The sequence below is a fragment of the Salmo salar genome, chromosome 06, assembly GCF_965601325.2.
Source record: "Salmo salar chromosome 06, fSalSal1, whole genome shotgun sequence".
NCBI classification, from domain to species: domain Eukaryota; kingdom Metazoa; phylum Chordata; class Actinopteri; order Salmoniformes; family Salmonidae; genus Salmo; species Salmo salar.
This window is the reverse complement of record NC_138296.1, coordinates 40042516-40058848: the sequence shown is the minus strand read 5'-3', so window position 1 is coordinate 40058848 and position 16333 is coordinate 40042516. Positions and strand designations below refer to the sequence as shown.

The 16333-nt window shown below is 44.8% G+C and overlaps 1 protein-coding gene across 1 annotated transcript; it reads left to right on the top strand.

Annotated features, from left to right (window-relative positions):
- Nucleotides 1–4430: 4430 nt before the first annotated feature.
- On the top strand, nt 4431–12787 carry LOC106607202 (retinol dehydrogenase 8). Its single transcript, XM_014203912.3, has 6 exons — nt 4431–4745; nt 8357–8518; nt 11212–11391; nt 11533–11626; nt 11796–11979; nt 12253–12787. The coding sequence occupies exons 1-6, from the start codon at nt 4640–4642 to the stop codon at nt 12478–12480; spliced, it is 954 nt and encodes a 317-aa protein (XP_014059387.2). The 5' UTR covers nt 4431–4639; the 3' UTR covers nt 12481–12787.
- Nucleotides 12788–16333: the final 3546 nt, after the last annotated feature.

Here is a 16333-nt window from a genome sequence, read left to right as displayed (position 1 = left end):
GAGGTTAGTGGGACCAGTGACTGGATACTGTAACATGTATATCATGGGAAAATACATAAGACTTCTGTGCCTCCCTAAATGAGATCAGGTCAGGAAGTGACTCATATACTGTCTCAACAGGGGAGCGACTAATTGTGACTTTTTCCTAGTTCACTTTAGGTCCATTGTAATAGAGCTAGGCTGCCCTACCAAGAAAAAGTGCAGTAACTGCTCGTTTGGTCGAAAATGAGTTAATGTCATTTTTTCGACATTAAATACATGCTTAATCATGTGGACAAGTATCCTGCCTCTATTGTATTGTGTTTTGTAGAAAATGGGAGTCATGTTAGCAGTAACTGCATAAAGTTACTGTGAAACCAAGGTAAATAGCGGCAGGCAGCCTAGTGGTTAGAGCGTTGGGCCAGTAACCGAAAGGTTGCTAGATTGAATCCCCGATCTGACAAGGTAAAAATCTGTCGTTCTGCCCCTGAACAAGGCATTTAACCCACTGTTCCTAGGCCGTCATTGTAAATAAGAACTTGTTACTTTTTCTCAGTTCTACGCTATGAGCAGTTACTGCCTTTTTGCTTAGTAGGGCAGTAGTGTAATGACACAGTGCACATGAGCAGGAGAGAAATGAGAGAAAGAGAAGAGTTACTGGACTATTAAATCCATTCTGATAGCTCATATAAAATACCAGGTCAGATTGGGGTTTGTAGGGGGTGTTAATGAAAATAATTACTGACGGGGGATGATTCAGCTAATTAACATTTAGGATCAAGTCTCATTAATAATCTGCTCAAACAATCGCCACCACTCTCCTTCTCCGTTCTCTCACTCTCTATGTCCCTACTCTCTATATTTCTCTGTGTTCCTCCTCCTCTCTCTGTCCCTTCTCTCTCTCCTTCTCTTTGGTTCTGTCTGCCTCAGAACCCTCTCAAATTTCTCATCCCTGTCTCTCTCTCCCTTCTCACTCTCTGGGTCCACTCTGTTACTTAAAGCTTTTGTTCTCTCTCCCACTCCCCCTACCACTCTCATTCCCTTTTTCCTTTCATTTACTTTTTACCCTCCTCTGTTCTCCTCTGGGAAGTTTGCATTCCACACCTCCTCAGCAGACTGCACACAAAAGAGCAGAAAGCACCACTCCTGTCCTGTAGCAAACATTCCAGTCCACTGGGCTCTTTCACACAGCCACTGTTTGTGCTTTCAGAGCCAGTCCCATTTGTCCCCTCCAAATTCATTCAGCTCAGCCAGTCTGGTGGCCAGGCCACTGTTACAGGCAAGGGGATAGAGCAGGCTGGACTAACACATTTAGACATGGACAAGCAATGCTATTTTTCATTGCAAAGTTAAGGTTACATGGAGAAGTATTTTTCTCACATGCATTATCACAATTTGTGCACTGAAATAGTGTGAGTACTCAGTCAAACATTGAAACTTGGTGTTTGGATTTATTCCCTAAACTAAATCATTATAACCAAGATAAACTAAAAGTAACTCAATCATATATTGATTCCACTTCAAAGACCCAATCATCTGTCATTTTCAGTGAAATGAGTAGAAACAGCATTGGCAGTGAGTCAGAGATAAATCTGAACTGAGGGATAAATTGAACTGATGGTTCCATCCAAAAGGCATACGTTCAAGTATCCTTCAATTCAGCAAACAGGAAATGGACTATTAGCCTCTTATGGAAAAGAGACAACATTTGTTGCCTCTCTCTGGTCTCCTGTCAGAACTGTGGCGAACCCCAGGGGCGGGGTCTGTGGGCGCGGGCCGCTGGGGTACGTGGTGCAGGGGTCGGGTCGGGTATGGGGGCGGTCGGCACCGTCCGGTGCTCCCGCGCATCGGAAGAGAAGAAAGTTACAGGGGAGAAGTGGTAGGAAGGTAAAGGAGGACTGAAAGATGGAGGCAACTTGGAGGATGAAGGAGGTGGAGTAGGAGAAAGTGGAGAGCGAGTAAAGAGGAGGATTTATATATTGCTCTGAGGGAGGAGTGCGCGTGGCAGAGGAAAACAACGCGTACGGGCTTGCACCATTCTCTCTCCTCCTCTCTCTTTACTTTTCTACCTACCTACCTACCTACCTCTCGCTCTCTCTCTCTCTCTCTCGAAATACCAGAGTGATAGCTGGAAGGCTGCTGACAACATTCCCTCCCCAGCAGCTCTCCTAATGTGTATACCTGCACACACACCTGTCCACAGTCTCCCCAGGCAGGGGAAAGGCACGCCAGGAACTCCCCCCTGCCCCCTTCCCTTCTCACCTCAACTGGCCCCCCAGCCTCAGCCCACCACCATGGACAGAGTCTCTGGAGCAACACAAACACAAATCAAACATTCACACACCCAAATGTTACAGGATGGCTGTAAAGTGTCATTGATGGTTTGTGTTTTCTTGTCCTATAAGTCTGAAATGTAGATCTACAGTACCAGTACAATTCTTAGAAATGTTTGTTTTTTGATCCATTGTGAAGATGGGGAGCACATGTGGATATTATAAAGAGTGTATCGATGTCTTGTATGTGTCATGTGCTTGCGGTCACATTTTTCACAACAAGGCTCAACTGGTGTCCACTCTATCAGGCTGTTGGTTGAAGACTGACCGTTTGTGCATCCATCCAGGATTCAGTCATAGTTGACAGGAAGAATCTCTCCTTTCGAAGTTATGAAGGAAATGAATAACCGTCTGAGAAGGAGGAGAGGGAGGCTTTCGGCCATAGAGGTATGTCCATAAATAACTTGAAAGAAGAGACAAACAGTCTAGCTATCCTCTCTAAGCTCTTCATGTTTAACTGGATCGTTCTGTGCTCATAAACTGTCCTAACAGGTGTATGTGTGTGTGTGTGTGGTGTGTGTGTGTGTGTGTGTGTGTGTGTGTGTGTGTGTGTGTGTGTGTGTGTGTGTGTGTGTGGGGGGGGGGGGGGGGGAGCACACGGGGAGGATGCGGACGGGTGGATGGATGTTGAGAGAGAGACGGGAAGAGACAGGAAGAGAGATGGTTTCAGCTCACCTCTCTGGCCATGCTTGAGTGTCCAACAAGGCCTAACATGGGTGTGACCTTTGTACTCTGACCCAATCACCATCGCTACGGAAACCAGCCTGGTTTTACAATCTTATCATATGCACCTTTACACCTTGCTACACCCACCTTGAGCAGAATTCCCATGTTCAAACAAGGCAATGTCTCTTCGTCTCCAAGCCAAAGCAACACACATAACCATAACTCCAAACCGACAGACTAGTATTGCACTGGCTACAAACACATTCTGATTATTCTACCTATATAGACTTAAAATACTGCCCTTAAAACAGCATGGCTGAATTACCATCAATTACTTTTCTTCAGCATTGGATGCGACACAGGAAAAGGAATAATAACTGCATTTCGGACTACACGGGAGAAGAATTGTCTGTTCCAAACCCATTCATTCTGGATTTGTGTAATGGTTCATTCTGCCAGGAGATGGCAGGAGAGCTCCAGCGCTGAGCGCATCTAGATTACACAACGTTACTGAAGGAGAACTGAAACCACACCAGTGTGAAATTTGAATATGGTGACGTGACGTAGGGCTAACGCAACATTATTGAACTTTGCGCTTGACAAATTGAATTCGTACAATATGTATGGTCAAATTGAAATGAAATGGTCTAATAGCAGCACACAATTCTGATATAGGTTTCTACAATTGCCTGGTTTTAACTAAAGTAGTTTTAAACGTTTCTTCATTCATATTTATTTATTTTAGTGAGAATAATACTCTATAAAATATTTGTATCTTTAAGCCAAAGGTAGGCCTACAAGTCGGGGTTTTATGACTAGGCACGTATATAAAATCAGGCAGGTCTCATAGACTAGACATAACATAGTAAATGTCAATCCAGCATGGTCAAATTAGTATGTTAAGTTTGGTATGGTTACATAACGTTAGCTTTAGCCACCTAGACACCTAGCTAACGTTAGCCACAACAAATTGGAATTTGTTACATATCATACATTTAGAAAATCCGTAGAATACTGTACATTTTTTAAATTCGTAACATATTGTATGATTTGCAATTTGTAACATATTGTACGAATTCAATTTGTAACATATAATATGAATTGTAATTCGTAACATAGCCTATCATACGAAATGGATGATGGACATCCACAAATGAATACCATACAAAATGTAGTATGTACAAAATTAAGTAACTCAGATTTACGTAGCCTACAGAATAATACGAAATGCTCTGAGACCAGGTTGCAGCAATAGGTAGACTTATTTCTGACAAATGTGAAAGCAGCCAAATACAGCAACATTAAACATAGGCCCTAGTGGGAAATAAATATTTATTGAGGCTGTTGTTCAAAATTACATGAAAAATGCTTATCATTGTAACCCTTACCCATATGTTAGGCTGCCACACACAGTAAAACAGGCATTCATTTAGGGCAAGCAGCATTTATCAGATTTAAAATTCTGCTGGCAGTCGAGTTTGCGAGGTGCCTCGTCTTTTTTAGTAAACGATTTTATAGGACATGTGACTAAATTACCCGCTCACATGGCCGCTGTGTTTGCATGATCCGCTTTAGTTTTTAAAGTCCAGTGCTCGAGCTCGCTCTGCAACAACCATCCGGAGCAGAAGAGCACTAAAACGCACGACCTAACCGGACAAGCCATGGCGAGCAGTGGACAAAAAGTAGTTCTGATCACCGGTTGCTCCTCCGGCATCGGGTTACGAATCGCGGTCCTGCTGGCCAAAGATGAAAAGAAGCGTTACCATGGTAAATGCGCTTTATTTACATTGTTTATCTGCCTTTAACTTCAGAAGCTTGATCGGACATGCTGCTAAAATCCCTCTGATCTTTGTTTGAACCCTTATGGAATATGTTCTGTGTACAAATAGTGTCATCATTAGTCTATCTCTCCAAAACAACTTTTACGCGCAGGTTTGACCTTTGTGCCCAAAAATTATAGCCTACGCTTTTTACTTTTAGACTAAATCTCCTATTGCTAGTGTTTTAAAATACATATATATTTCCTATCGTGAGCTCTCTGGTTCTCTACCCCCCTTGATTCAGCCATTATCATCTGAAAGCAAAGTTTCCAGGGTACGGCTCCGCGAGGATGCCGCTTGCCAGGCGGGGATCGTAAAAGAGACTGCCAGTTCTCTTTCAAGTGACTTCTCTCGTACAAAGCCCCCTTTATCGCACTGAATTGTAGACCGCTGCCCCGGTTTAGTGCCGTGCCTAATGCGCCTATAGTCCCCTCTCTGGAGCGAGTGTTGAAAGAGGGACAAAGTTTGAGACCTGTACAAGCGAGGGTTCACTAGCAAGGCTTGTTTGAAGTCTTCATCGGGGCTCAGCGGAGCTCGGGGCTCGTCGCAGACATTGTTCGTTTGTCATCCACTTTCCAGCTACAGACATCCCATCATTGATGTCAGTCTAGGGTTACGTAGAATTGTTCTTTCTTTGAGGGTAGTGGGGTCTTGGGATTTATTGCCGTGAAATAGAGGAGCGCAACAGACGCGATTAACAGCTCCCTCAACAGTACTCAGGGTTGAATCATTCTCGTTGAACTGTGACCTGCTTCCAAGAAAGAGAGAGACCACATTGCAGAACATAACTTGATCTGTTCTCTGAAGGATCAGGAGGAAAATCCAGATTAAATAGTGCGCTGTTATTCTGAGTATTAATTGGTAGCAGTGACATTTGCCAACTACAGAGAAACCTGAACAATCGCAGTTCAGGGCAGTGTGGTTCCACTCAATAATGTTTACTAAGCTGTTGCCGAAGAATAATTCCAACAAAAACCGAAGGAACAATGCAACTGTTGTTCTGTTGAAACACATACATCTCTCTGTTGCTTTACAGACACCCACATTCTCTCATCATGAAGATCTTACTCGTAGGTGTACAACACGGGCCCTCGCAGACAGTATGCAGTCGAAGCTGGCACTGTCTGACATAGTTCTCTACTAGCACTTTCCACACCCTCACTAGTAAAGCAGATATGAGCAGGGTGAATACCATTAGTTCATGCTCTTCCACTCACTCCATAGATACTGGATTGTCATTGGGGGTTTTGGGTCAGAGGTTACAGAAGCAGATGAGATAAGGGGATGTCTTCATTCATCAAGGACAGCAGGTCTTCAGATCAGTGCCTGATTAGAGCTGTTGATTTCCACCATTGATCTCTATTGTGTAATACTGTTGTCTCTCTATTTCTGTGTTAGATCTCATCAATAAACACAGAGGTGTTTGACCTCACTGTAAACTTGGAATGGAGAATGTCAAGTCGCAAGATGCAAACATGTGGAAAACCTTTCTGTACATACTGTAGATGGTAGATACTATTTGTTACTCTATGTAGGTTCATGTCTCCCAGGTCCAGAGTTCAAAGGGAATCAATAGTGTGTTACACAAGCGGATGGACGTGGAATAGACCCACTGACCTGCGTGCGTGTGTGTGTGTGTGTGTGTGTGTGTGTGTGTGTGTGTGTGTGTGTGTGTGTGTGTGTGTGTGTGTGTGTGTGTGGGGGGGGGGGGGGGGGGGGCTGTCATATATCTCAGATATATTGCTCTCTCTCTCTGTCTCTCTCTCTCTCTCTCTCTCTCTCTCTCTCTCTCTCTGACCCTCTCTGCCTCTCAATTCAATTATATGCAAAGGGCTTTATTGGCATGGTAAACATACACCGCATGGCTAAAAGTATGTGGAGACCTGATCGTCAAACATCTCATTCCAAAATCATGGGCATTAATATGGAGTTGGTCCCCCTTTGCTGATGTAACAGCCTCCACTCTTCTGGGAAGCTGCTTTCCACTAGATGATGGAACATTGCTGCGGGGACTTGCTTCCATTCAGCCACAAGAGCATTAGTGAGGTTGGGCGGAGCGGGAGTTAGGCCTGGCTTACAGTCGGCAATCCAATTCATCCCAAAGGTGTTCGATAGGGTTGAGGTCAGGGCTCTGTGCAGGCCAGTCAAGTTCTTCCACACCGATCTCAACAAACCATTTCTATATGGTCCTCGCTTTGTGCACAGGTTCATTGTCCTGCTGAAACAAAACAGGGCCTTCTCCAAACTGTTGCCACAAAGTTGGAAGCACTGAATCATCTAGAATGTCATTGTATGCTGTAGCGTTAAGATTTCCCTTCACTGGAACTAAGGGGCTTAGCCTGAACCATGAAAAACAGCCCAGACCATTATTCCTCCTCCACCAAACTTCACAGTTGGCACTATGCATTCGGGCAGGTAGCTTTCTCTTGGCATCTGCCAAACCCAGATTTGTCCGTCAGACTGCCAGATGGTGCAGAGTGATTCATCACTCCAGAGAACGCATTTCCAGAGTCGAATGGCGGTGAGCTTTACACCTCTCCAGCTGACGCTTGGCATTGTGCATGGTGATCTTAGGCTTGTCTGCGGCTGCTTGGATTTCATGAAGCTCTCGACGAACAATTATTGTGCTGAGTCTGTTTGGGACTCGGTAGTGAGTGTTGCAACTGAGGACAGTCGATTTTTACGCGCTATGTACTTCAGCACTTGTCAGTCCTGTTCTGCGAGCTTGTTTGGCCTACCACTTTGTAGCTGAGACGTTTTTGCTCCTAGATGTTTCCACTTCACAATAACAGCACTTAAAGTTGACCGGGCAGGTCTAGCAGGGCAGAAATTTGACGAACTGATTTGTCGGAAAGGTGGCATCCTATGACAGTATCACTTTGAGATAATTCACTGAGCACTTCAGTACGGGCATTTCTACTGCCAATGTTTGTCTATGGAGATTGCATGGCGGTGTGCTTGATTTTATACACCTGTCAGCGACGGGTGTGGCTGAAATAGCCAAATCCACACACTTTTGGCCATGTAGTGTATGTTTATTGCCAAAGCAAGTGAAATAGACAATAAACCAAAGTGAAATAAACTATCAAAAATGAACAGTAAACATTACACTCACAAGTTTCAAAGGATTAGAGACTATGGCTATGTACAGTGTTGTAAGGATGTGCAAATAGTTAAAGTAATATGGGTTGTATTTACAATGGTGTTTGTTCTTCAGTGGTTGCCCTTTTCTTGTGGCAACAGGTCACAGCAGGTGATGCGTATGGGAAGACCCTCATGCTGCTGCCTCCGAGCCACGTCTTCCCTGTGGCTCAGTTGGTAGAGCATGGTGTTTGCAACGCCAGCATGGTGTGTGCAACACCAGGGTTGTGGGTTCGATTCCCACGGGCGGCCAGTACAAAAAAATGCATGAAATGAAATGTATGCATTCACTACTGTAAGTTGCTCTGGATAAGAGCGTCTGCTAAATGACTAAAATGTAAAAATGTAAATGTGGGCAGCGGTGAGTCAGTCAAGCAGTGCATCAACATTGTCTCTCTCTCTCTCTCTCTCTCCCAGTCATTGCCACCATGCGTGACCTGAAGAAGAAGGATAAGCTGGTGGAGGCAGCAGGTGATGCGTATGGGAAGACCCTCATGCTGCTGCCTCTGGATGTGTGCAGTGATGAGTCAGTCAAGCAGTGCATCAACAGTGTCCAGGACCGCCATATTGATATCCTCAGTGAGTTAACAGGGCTGGAACTAACGAGCTAAACCTCCTGCCCTGGCCTTTTGTGTGGCAATGACCTGATCTCTAGCCTTGGGACAAATAGCCTCGCCTTTTTCGTGTGTGTGGGTTTGTGAATGTGTGTGTTCCAGGCCATGTGTTCATCCTGCATTCGTCCAGGCCAAGGGTATTCAACTTTTACCCTACGAGGTCCAAAGCCTGCTGGCTTTATTTTCTACCTGATTAATAATTCCACACACCTGGTGTCCCAGGTCTAAATACGTTCCTGGAGGAACAATGAAAACATTCAGTGGAACTGGCTTCAAGGTCCAGAGTTGAATTTGAAGGGTCTACTAGGCATATGTGTATATAAAACTCTAACCTCTGTTTCAACTGGTGGACTCTGATTTTACATGGAAAACTGTTTCTATTCATAGGTTCACTCCTGACCCTCCACTTCCCGACACTACCCCCTCTACCCTTAATACAACAAAAACAGCCCTGCAGACTGTTACATCACACCTCTCTATTTATTTCATTCATGTGCTGACACCTAGTGGTGACAGTGAATTGTGCAATCACTATCTGACAAATTGAGTTCATGTTTTTTATTTTTTTATTTTAATTTAACTAGGCAAGTCAGTTAACCTCTTTTAAGAACAAATTCTTATTTACAATCACGGCCTACCCCGGCCAAACCCGGACGTCGCTGGGCCAATTGTGTGCCGCCCGATGGGACTCCCAATCGCAGCTGGATGTGATACAGCCTGGATTCAAACCAGGGACTGTAGTGACACCTCTTGCACTGAGATGCAGTGCCTTAGACCGCTGCATCACTCGGGAGCCCACACAGAAAAAAAATCATATATTCTTCCCTAAAGTATTTCAAGACACAAAGCTAGTGTTCATCAATTCAAACATTTATATAACTAGGCAAGTCAATTGAGAACAAATTCTGGCTTTCTTGATGTCTATGGTATTCTCTCTGGTATGCAATCTGGTTTCCGCTCAGGTTATGGATGTGTCACTGCAACCTTAAAGGTCCTCAATGATGTCACCATTGCCCTTGATTCTAAGCAATGTTATGCTGCTATTTTTATTGACTTGGCCAAAGCTTATTTTTATTTTTTTTAAATGTAACCTTTATTTATTTAATTTCGATACAATATACCATTACATTCTTGTGGGCCAGCTCACAAGAATATTGGTGTCTCTGACTGGTCTTTGGCCTGGTTTTCTAACTACCTCTCACAAAGACTGCAGTGTATAAAGTCAGAACATCTGCTCTCTCAGCCACTGCCTGTTACCAAGGGAGTACCCTAAGGCTCGATCCTAGGCCCCACGCTCTTCTCAATTTACATCAACAACATAGCTCAGGCAGTAGGAAGCTCTCTCATCCATTTATATGCAGATGATACAGTCTTATACTCAGCTGGCCCCTCCCTGGATTTTGTGTTAAATGCTCCACAACAAAGCTTTCTTAGTGTCCAACAAGCTTTCTCTACCATTAACCTTGTTCTGAACAACTCCAAAACAAAGGTAATGTGGTTTGGTAAGAAGAATTCACCTGTCCCCACAGGTGTGATTACTACCTCTGAGGGTTTAGACTGTCCTTCTCTCAGCACATATCAAAGCTGCAGGCTAAAGTTAAATCTAGACTTGGTTTCCTCTATCGTAATCTCTTTAATCCCAGCTGCCAAACTAAACCTGATTCAGAGGACCATCCTACCCATGCTAGATTACGGAGACGTAATTTATAGATCGGCAGGTAAGGGTGCTCTCGAGCAGCTAGATGTCCTTTACCATTCAGACTTCAGATTTGCCACCAATGCTCCTTATAGGACACATCACTGCACTCTATATTCTTCTGTAAACTGGTCATCTCTGTGTACCCGACGCAAGACCCACTGGTTGATATTTATTTATAAAACCCTCTTAGGCCTCATTCCCCCTATCTGAGATATCTACTGCAGCCCTCATCCTCCACATACAAGTCACATTCTGTTAAAGGTCCCCAAAGTACACACATCCCTGGGTCGCTCCTCTTTTCAGTTTGCTGCAGCTGGCGACTGGAACGAGCTGCAACAAACACTCAAACTGGACAGTTTTATCTCAATCTCTTCATTCAAAGACTCAATCATGGACACTCTTACTGACAGTTGTGGCTGCTTTGCGTGATGTATTGTTGTCTCTACCTTCTTGCCCTTTGTGCTGTTGTCTGTGCCCAAAAATGTTTGTACCCTGTTTTGTGCTGCTACCATGTTGTGCAGTTGTCATGTTGTGTTGCTACCATGCTGTGTTGTCATGTGTTTGCTGCCATGCTATGTTGTTGTCTTAGGTCTCTCTTTATGTAGTGTTGTGTTGTCTCTCTTGTCGTGATGTGTGTTTTGTGCTATATTTGTATTTCATTTATTTGTATATTTAAACCCGGCCCCCAACCCGCAGGAGGACTTTTGCCTTTTGGTAGGCCGTAATTGTAAATAAGAAGTTGTTCTTAACTGACTTGCCTAGTTAAATAAAGGTTAAATAAAAATAAATAAAACAATGATGGCCTACAAAACATCAGTTGTGACTAAAGCTTTAGAGCCTCAGCTCTAAACCTTAACTATAGGTGTCTGTACAGAAGGCTACAGTGTAGTAACTGTATAGTATCGGTAGTGTAACTACAGGTCTATAACCCTTGTCTCTATCTGTGAGTCTCCCCTCAGTCAACAATGCAGGTGTGGGCTTGTTGGGACCAGTGGAAAGCATCAGTATGGAGGAGATGAAGAGGGTGTTTGAGACCAACTTCTTTGGCGTGGTGAGGATGATTAAAGAGGTCATGCCTGACATGAAGAAGAGGCGGGCGGGACACATCGTGGTCATGAGCAGTGTTATGGGTCTACAGGGTAAGACTGGCATGCCAATGATTGAGGCTTTGGCTAACGCACATACAGATCTGGACCAGCAGGCTAACTGTAAAAGCTGTAGATTCCGGTCCTGCTCTCTGACTATCATTCCTCCTGACCCTGAGTCTGCTCTGCCCGTAGGTGTAGTGTTCAACGATGTCTACACTGCCTCCAAGTTCGCCATGGAGGGCTTCTGTGAGAGTATGGCTGTCCAGCTGCTCAAGTTCAACGTCCAGTGAGCTCCTCTCAGTCTGTCTTCTACTCCTATTGTGTTTCTGTCATTACATCTCTTGGTATCTCTCACAGTGGGCGTTCAATTGCCTGGTTACTGTGTCGGCAAAATGAAAGAATTGTCGTTACTGTGTAATAGATTGATTTAGATCTATTCTATTCTCTCCGGTCAGTTTGTCTATGATTGAGCCAGGGCCGGTGCACACTGAGTTTGAGACGAAGATGATGGAGGACGTGGCCAAAATGGAGTACCCAGGAGCTGATGCAGACACGGTGCGCTACTTTAAGGATGTTTACCTGCCCTCCTCCAAGGATATCTTTGAGGCCATGGGTCAGACCCCAGAGGACATCGCCAAGGTTAGTGAACACTCTCCCCTCCCTGTGTCACCCTTTGGTTCATGGGATTTTGAGTTTGCCTAGTGTAATGGAACCAATGGAATAGTCCCAAAAATGCAAATCCAATCCCATCTGGCACTCCAAAACACAAAGTATTTGAAAGAAACTCAGGTGTGCTATAAACACTCAGTGATGTCCTCTCTCTCTCTCTCTCTCTCTCTCTCTCTCTCTCTCTCTCTCTCTCTCTCTCTCTCTGTCTCTCTCTCTGTCTGTCTCTCTGTCTCTCCCATGTAGTGTACTAAGAAGGTGATTGAGTCAAGGAGCCCTCGCTTCAGGAACCTGACCAACAGCCTGTACACGCCCATCGTGGCCATGAAGTACGCCGACGAGACAGGCGGCCTGTCGGTCAACACCTTCTACAACCTGCTGTTCAACTTCGGCCCCCTCATGCACATCACCATGAGCATCCTTAAGTGCCTGACCTGCAGCTGTCTGCGCCGACGCACCATCTCACCGAACTGAGACTGAGTCTGAAATGGAACCCTATTCCCTATATTGTGTACTACCAGGGTGAAAGTAGTGCATTATATAGGGATAGCGTGCCATTTTGGACACACCCTGTGAGAAATATACAGTGGTGTAGCTGAATTATTGACACCCAATCCTGGACCACCTGGGGGAAGGAGGGGCCATGTAGTTCTCGGGGAGAGAGGCCGTGAGAGAACCAGGATAAGCTTTGGCCAGGCAACATGCACAATTGCACAAACACAGACAGTGCAGTGTGACCTCATACATGGGGCTAGGAGTTTTTTCTGGTCAGATCATGTGATTGGGAAAAACTCCTGGCCCTCCTCATACATACACATGAATACACACAAACAGCTTTCCTACAAACACAGCCAGGCATTTCCTCCGTCCCGGTCTTTTGAGGTGCTGCTGAGCACTGGCACTGTCTATCTGTCTGTCCATCTATCTGTCTGTCTGTCTATCTGTCTGTCTATCTGTCTGTGGACGGAAAAACAAAGCACACATAACTTAACCAGTTACAAAGAATAACAAGAAACAACAGCATTACAATCACAGTGAAAGCATAACGTAGCACCCAATGAACTCTGGCCTTGCTAAACTCTTAGTACAATGCAGTATTTAGCTCTGAGTTACAAAGAATCTACTAGATTCCTTCATTGTACATTTGATTTGATGTATGTCTTCGTAATAGTATTGTTTTGCTGTTTAATCATATTATTTCTGCATCTTTTTATAAGCTGAATGTGTTGTTTTTAAAAGTTTATGAATGGATAGATTGTTAATATCTTATTTTTGAAAGTAATTCATTGATTTAGAAATAAACTTCTTGGTTTACTCTGAAAGAGACAGCCTTTTTCTTAATGATGCTGTAATGATGAGGCATTTAGCTCAATGTCTTTGGTGGGGTTTCCAGAGAGCATGGTTTCCATTGTGCCTGCAGGACTCTATGTGAACCAGTTGGGGGCACTAGATCATTGTGTGATCTCTCTAGCTGTACCTTCAGCTGGGGTGGCGATTCCACTACAGACGCTACACCACACACAGCTCAATGAGCAGGAGACCTGTTGAGAGTATTACACTGTTGTCTAGGGATGGAGATCATTGTAGCCATATGATAATGGTTGGTTTTCGGGGGGTTATAAGTGTTGATTAAGGTTATTGTCCTTTGAAGTGTATGATCTCTGTGGGTCGGTACTGGATAATGTTTTTCTAGGGTTTAAGTGGATGTTTCCAACCACTGCTGTTGAAAGTTGTTCTGTGTGTGGTTCGGCTGGAGAAGCAGTGAATAATAGTGTGTGAGAGAAAGTTTGTTTGCAAATGACCATGGAAATGTAAACTAATCTGAGATCTATCTCCTTACACTCATAGCCAATAGGCCTAGTCCTACTATTAAGTATCCGTGTGTGTGCGCCTGCGTTCTTTTGCATCTGCTTGTGTGCAGTGTGTGTGTGTGTGTGTGTGGACCAAGCCAGTGATCTGTTGATGGATATAAAGAGGTCATGGCCTGCTCCCCATCCAGCCCTCTAGCCCCCCCCTCACACACACACCCTGCTTTGTGCTATGTGAGAGAATATGACCTGGTTCCCATCCCTGAGGAGGGGTGAGCCCTGTTAATGACGGCCTCCTCCTCAGAAACGTCCCCACTGCACCCAGAGCCTCCCTCACCAGCTGTCTCCCTCACACCCTCAGCCTCGTACCCTCAGCCCTGGACCCCCAGTCCACTGAGAGAGAGAGAGCGAGAGAGAGACAGAGAGAGAGACAGAGAGAGAGACACAGAAACCAAGAGAGGGAGAAAGAGTGAGAGAAAGGGAAAGAGAGAGAGACAGAGAGACCTACAGAGAGGAAGCCCAGGTCTGCCTGTAGAGTCCCTGTCTGTGGAGGTGGTACCCAGAGGATCCTGGCTGTGTAGACCTAATCAGCAGTACGCTACATATTGCAACAGCGGTAGCAGCCAGGTCTTTCTGTGCACTGCGCAGTGAGAGGAGCTACATAGGTCTGTGTGTGTGTGTGTGTGTGTGTGTGTGTGTGTGTGTGTGTGTGTGTGCTTCATCAGAGGCGACAGCTACGCACAATGGAACAAAGACGCTGTCAATCACAATCAAATGGGTGGGGGGTCAGTCCGGGGGGGGGGGGGGGGGTGGAGCCTGTGTTCTGAATGTTGCCGAGGCCCCGATGTGGGACGCTGCAGGGTGGGGGGCAGGGTGGGAGGGAGGGGCGGGGGTGTGTCTGATTTGGGAAAATTAGGGATGGGGTGCCCCAGGCTCAATAGAAGACCTGTTTACTAATTGAATGAACACAGGAGTTACAGCAAGTCTCATTAAACAAAAGGTATTATTCTTATCAAACCATTGTTGGGAACTTTTTGTTTCAGAATCAAGAACATAATTGCGATATAATCAGGGGCAACATGATGTGGCTTGGTCTTGACCCTGTCGCAATTACTAAGCCACTAAATACACACAACTCACACTCATGCACAAGACACAGCCTCCACATGCACACTCCAAATGTGTAGACTTATATAACCTTCACTTATGAAAGAACACTCAAGCCACACACACACACACACACACACACATACACACACAGGGAGTAGCTAAAACATTTTCTTTGGCATTCTCATCGTCAGACACATTCCTAAAGTGTTTAGTCTTGGTTGTCGCCGGGTCAATTCTGGTTCAGTTCAGGCCCCTTCTCTGTTCCATCAGGACCAATACGTCATGCCAGTCCCTATGTCCTCAGAGAGAAGGAGCGAAAGAGAAGGAGACGAGAAAGAGGAGAGCGAGACAGAAGGAAGAGGGAGAGAGAGGATGAGTGGAGTTGACGCCTAGTCGAGTGCTTCACTATGAACTCAGGTCATGATGACAGATAACCACAACGCCAGGCTGCTGTGTAGGCTACTTCCTCATTCTCAATATCACTTAAACGATGCCTGACCAAGGTCTATGTGACTGAAACGTTGCACTATACAAGTAAATGTCCTTTTGGGCGGATACACAGTGTCAGTTTTTGTTACCTACCCACTGTTTTTAATATGTGGGTCCGCTCTCCTTAATGCTCCACTGTAAATCAACCTCTTGTCTTGTTTTGTGCCCAGCTGAATGAGGTCATTTTGAAAACTATTGAAACTTCTACAAAAAAATATCCATTGAGAGAAATAATGAAATGGAAACAGCAAGTATAGTAATAAGCTAAATCTTTATCAAAATCTTTCAAGTGCAAAAATAATAATGGCCCATATTTGCAGCAGGGTGTTCAGTGGTGTCTCCTCTTGGAGAGTCGGCCTCTCTTCTTGTTAGAGCCACTGTTCTTGGAGGTCAACACTGGAGTAGTTGCAGCATCAATACAGGAGTCTGTCTGACCAGCTCCCTTCATCTTGGCCTGGTCAACATCAAGCTCCAAAGCAACCATGGCCTGAAGAATAAAATAAGCATGGCTCTTAAAGCAAGGCGGGTGGAAAGGACAGGCAGAGCAGTGACTGAATGCTAGCAGGATATCTTTGTTGATAGCGATGTTGTGTTTCCGTAAGTGGATAAATTGGTTGAATTTAGCATGTACGGTAAAGCCTCAACTCTTAGCTACCTCTTCCAATTCAAATGAGTTTGAAAATGTTTTAATTAATTATGGTTTTGTGTGACTACCGTGCCAGCGATACAAAAATAAAGACAAGTTCTAGTTAAGCGAGGCATCAAAGCGGACAACCCACCCACCCGGCTTCGGTTGGGTCATTAGAATCGTAAACAATGCATTCTTAAATAAATCACACACGCCTCGCACACTCGCCTTTGATGAGTTTAGGCCATTAGTCTCTGTAGGACAACAGAATCATATTTCAGGTAAAATACAA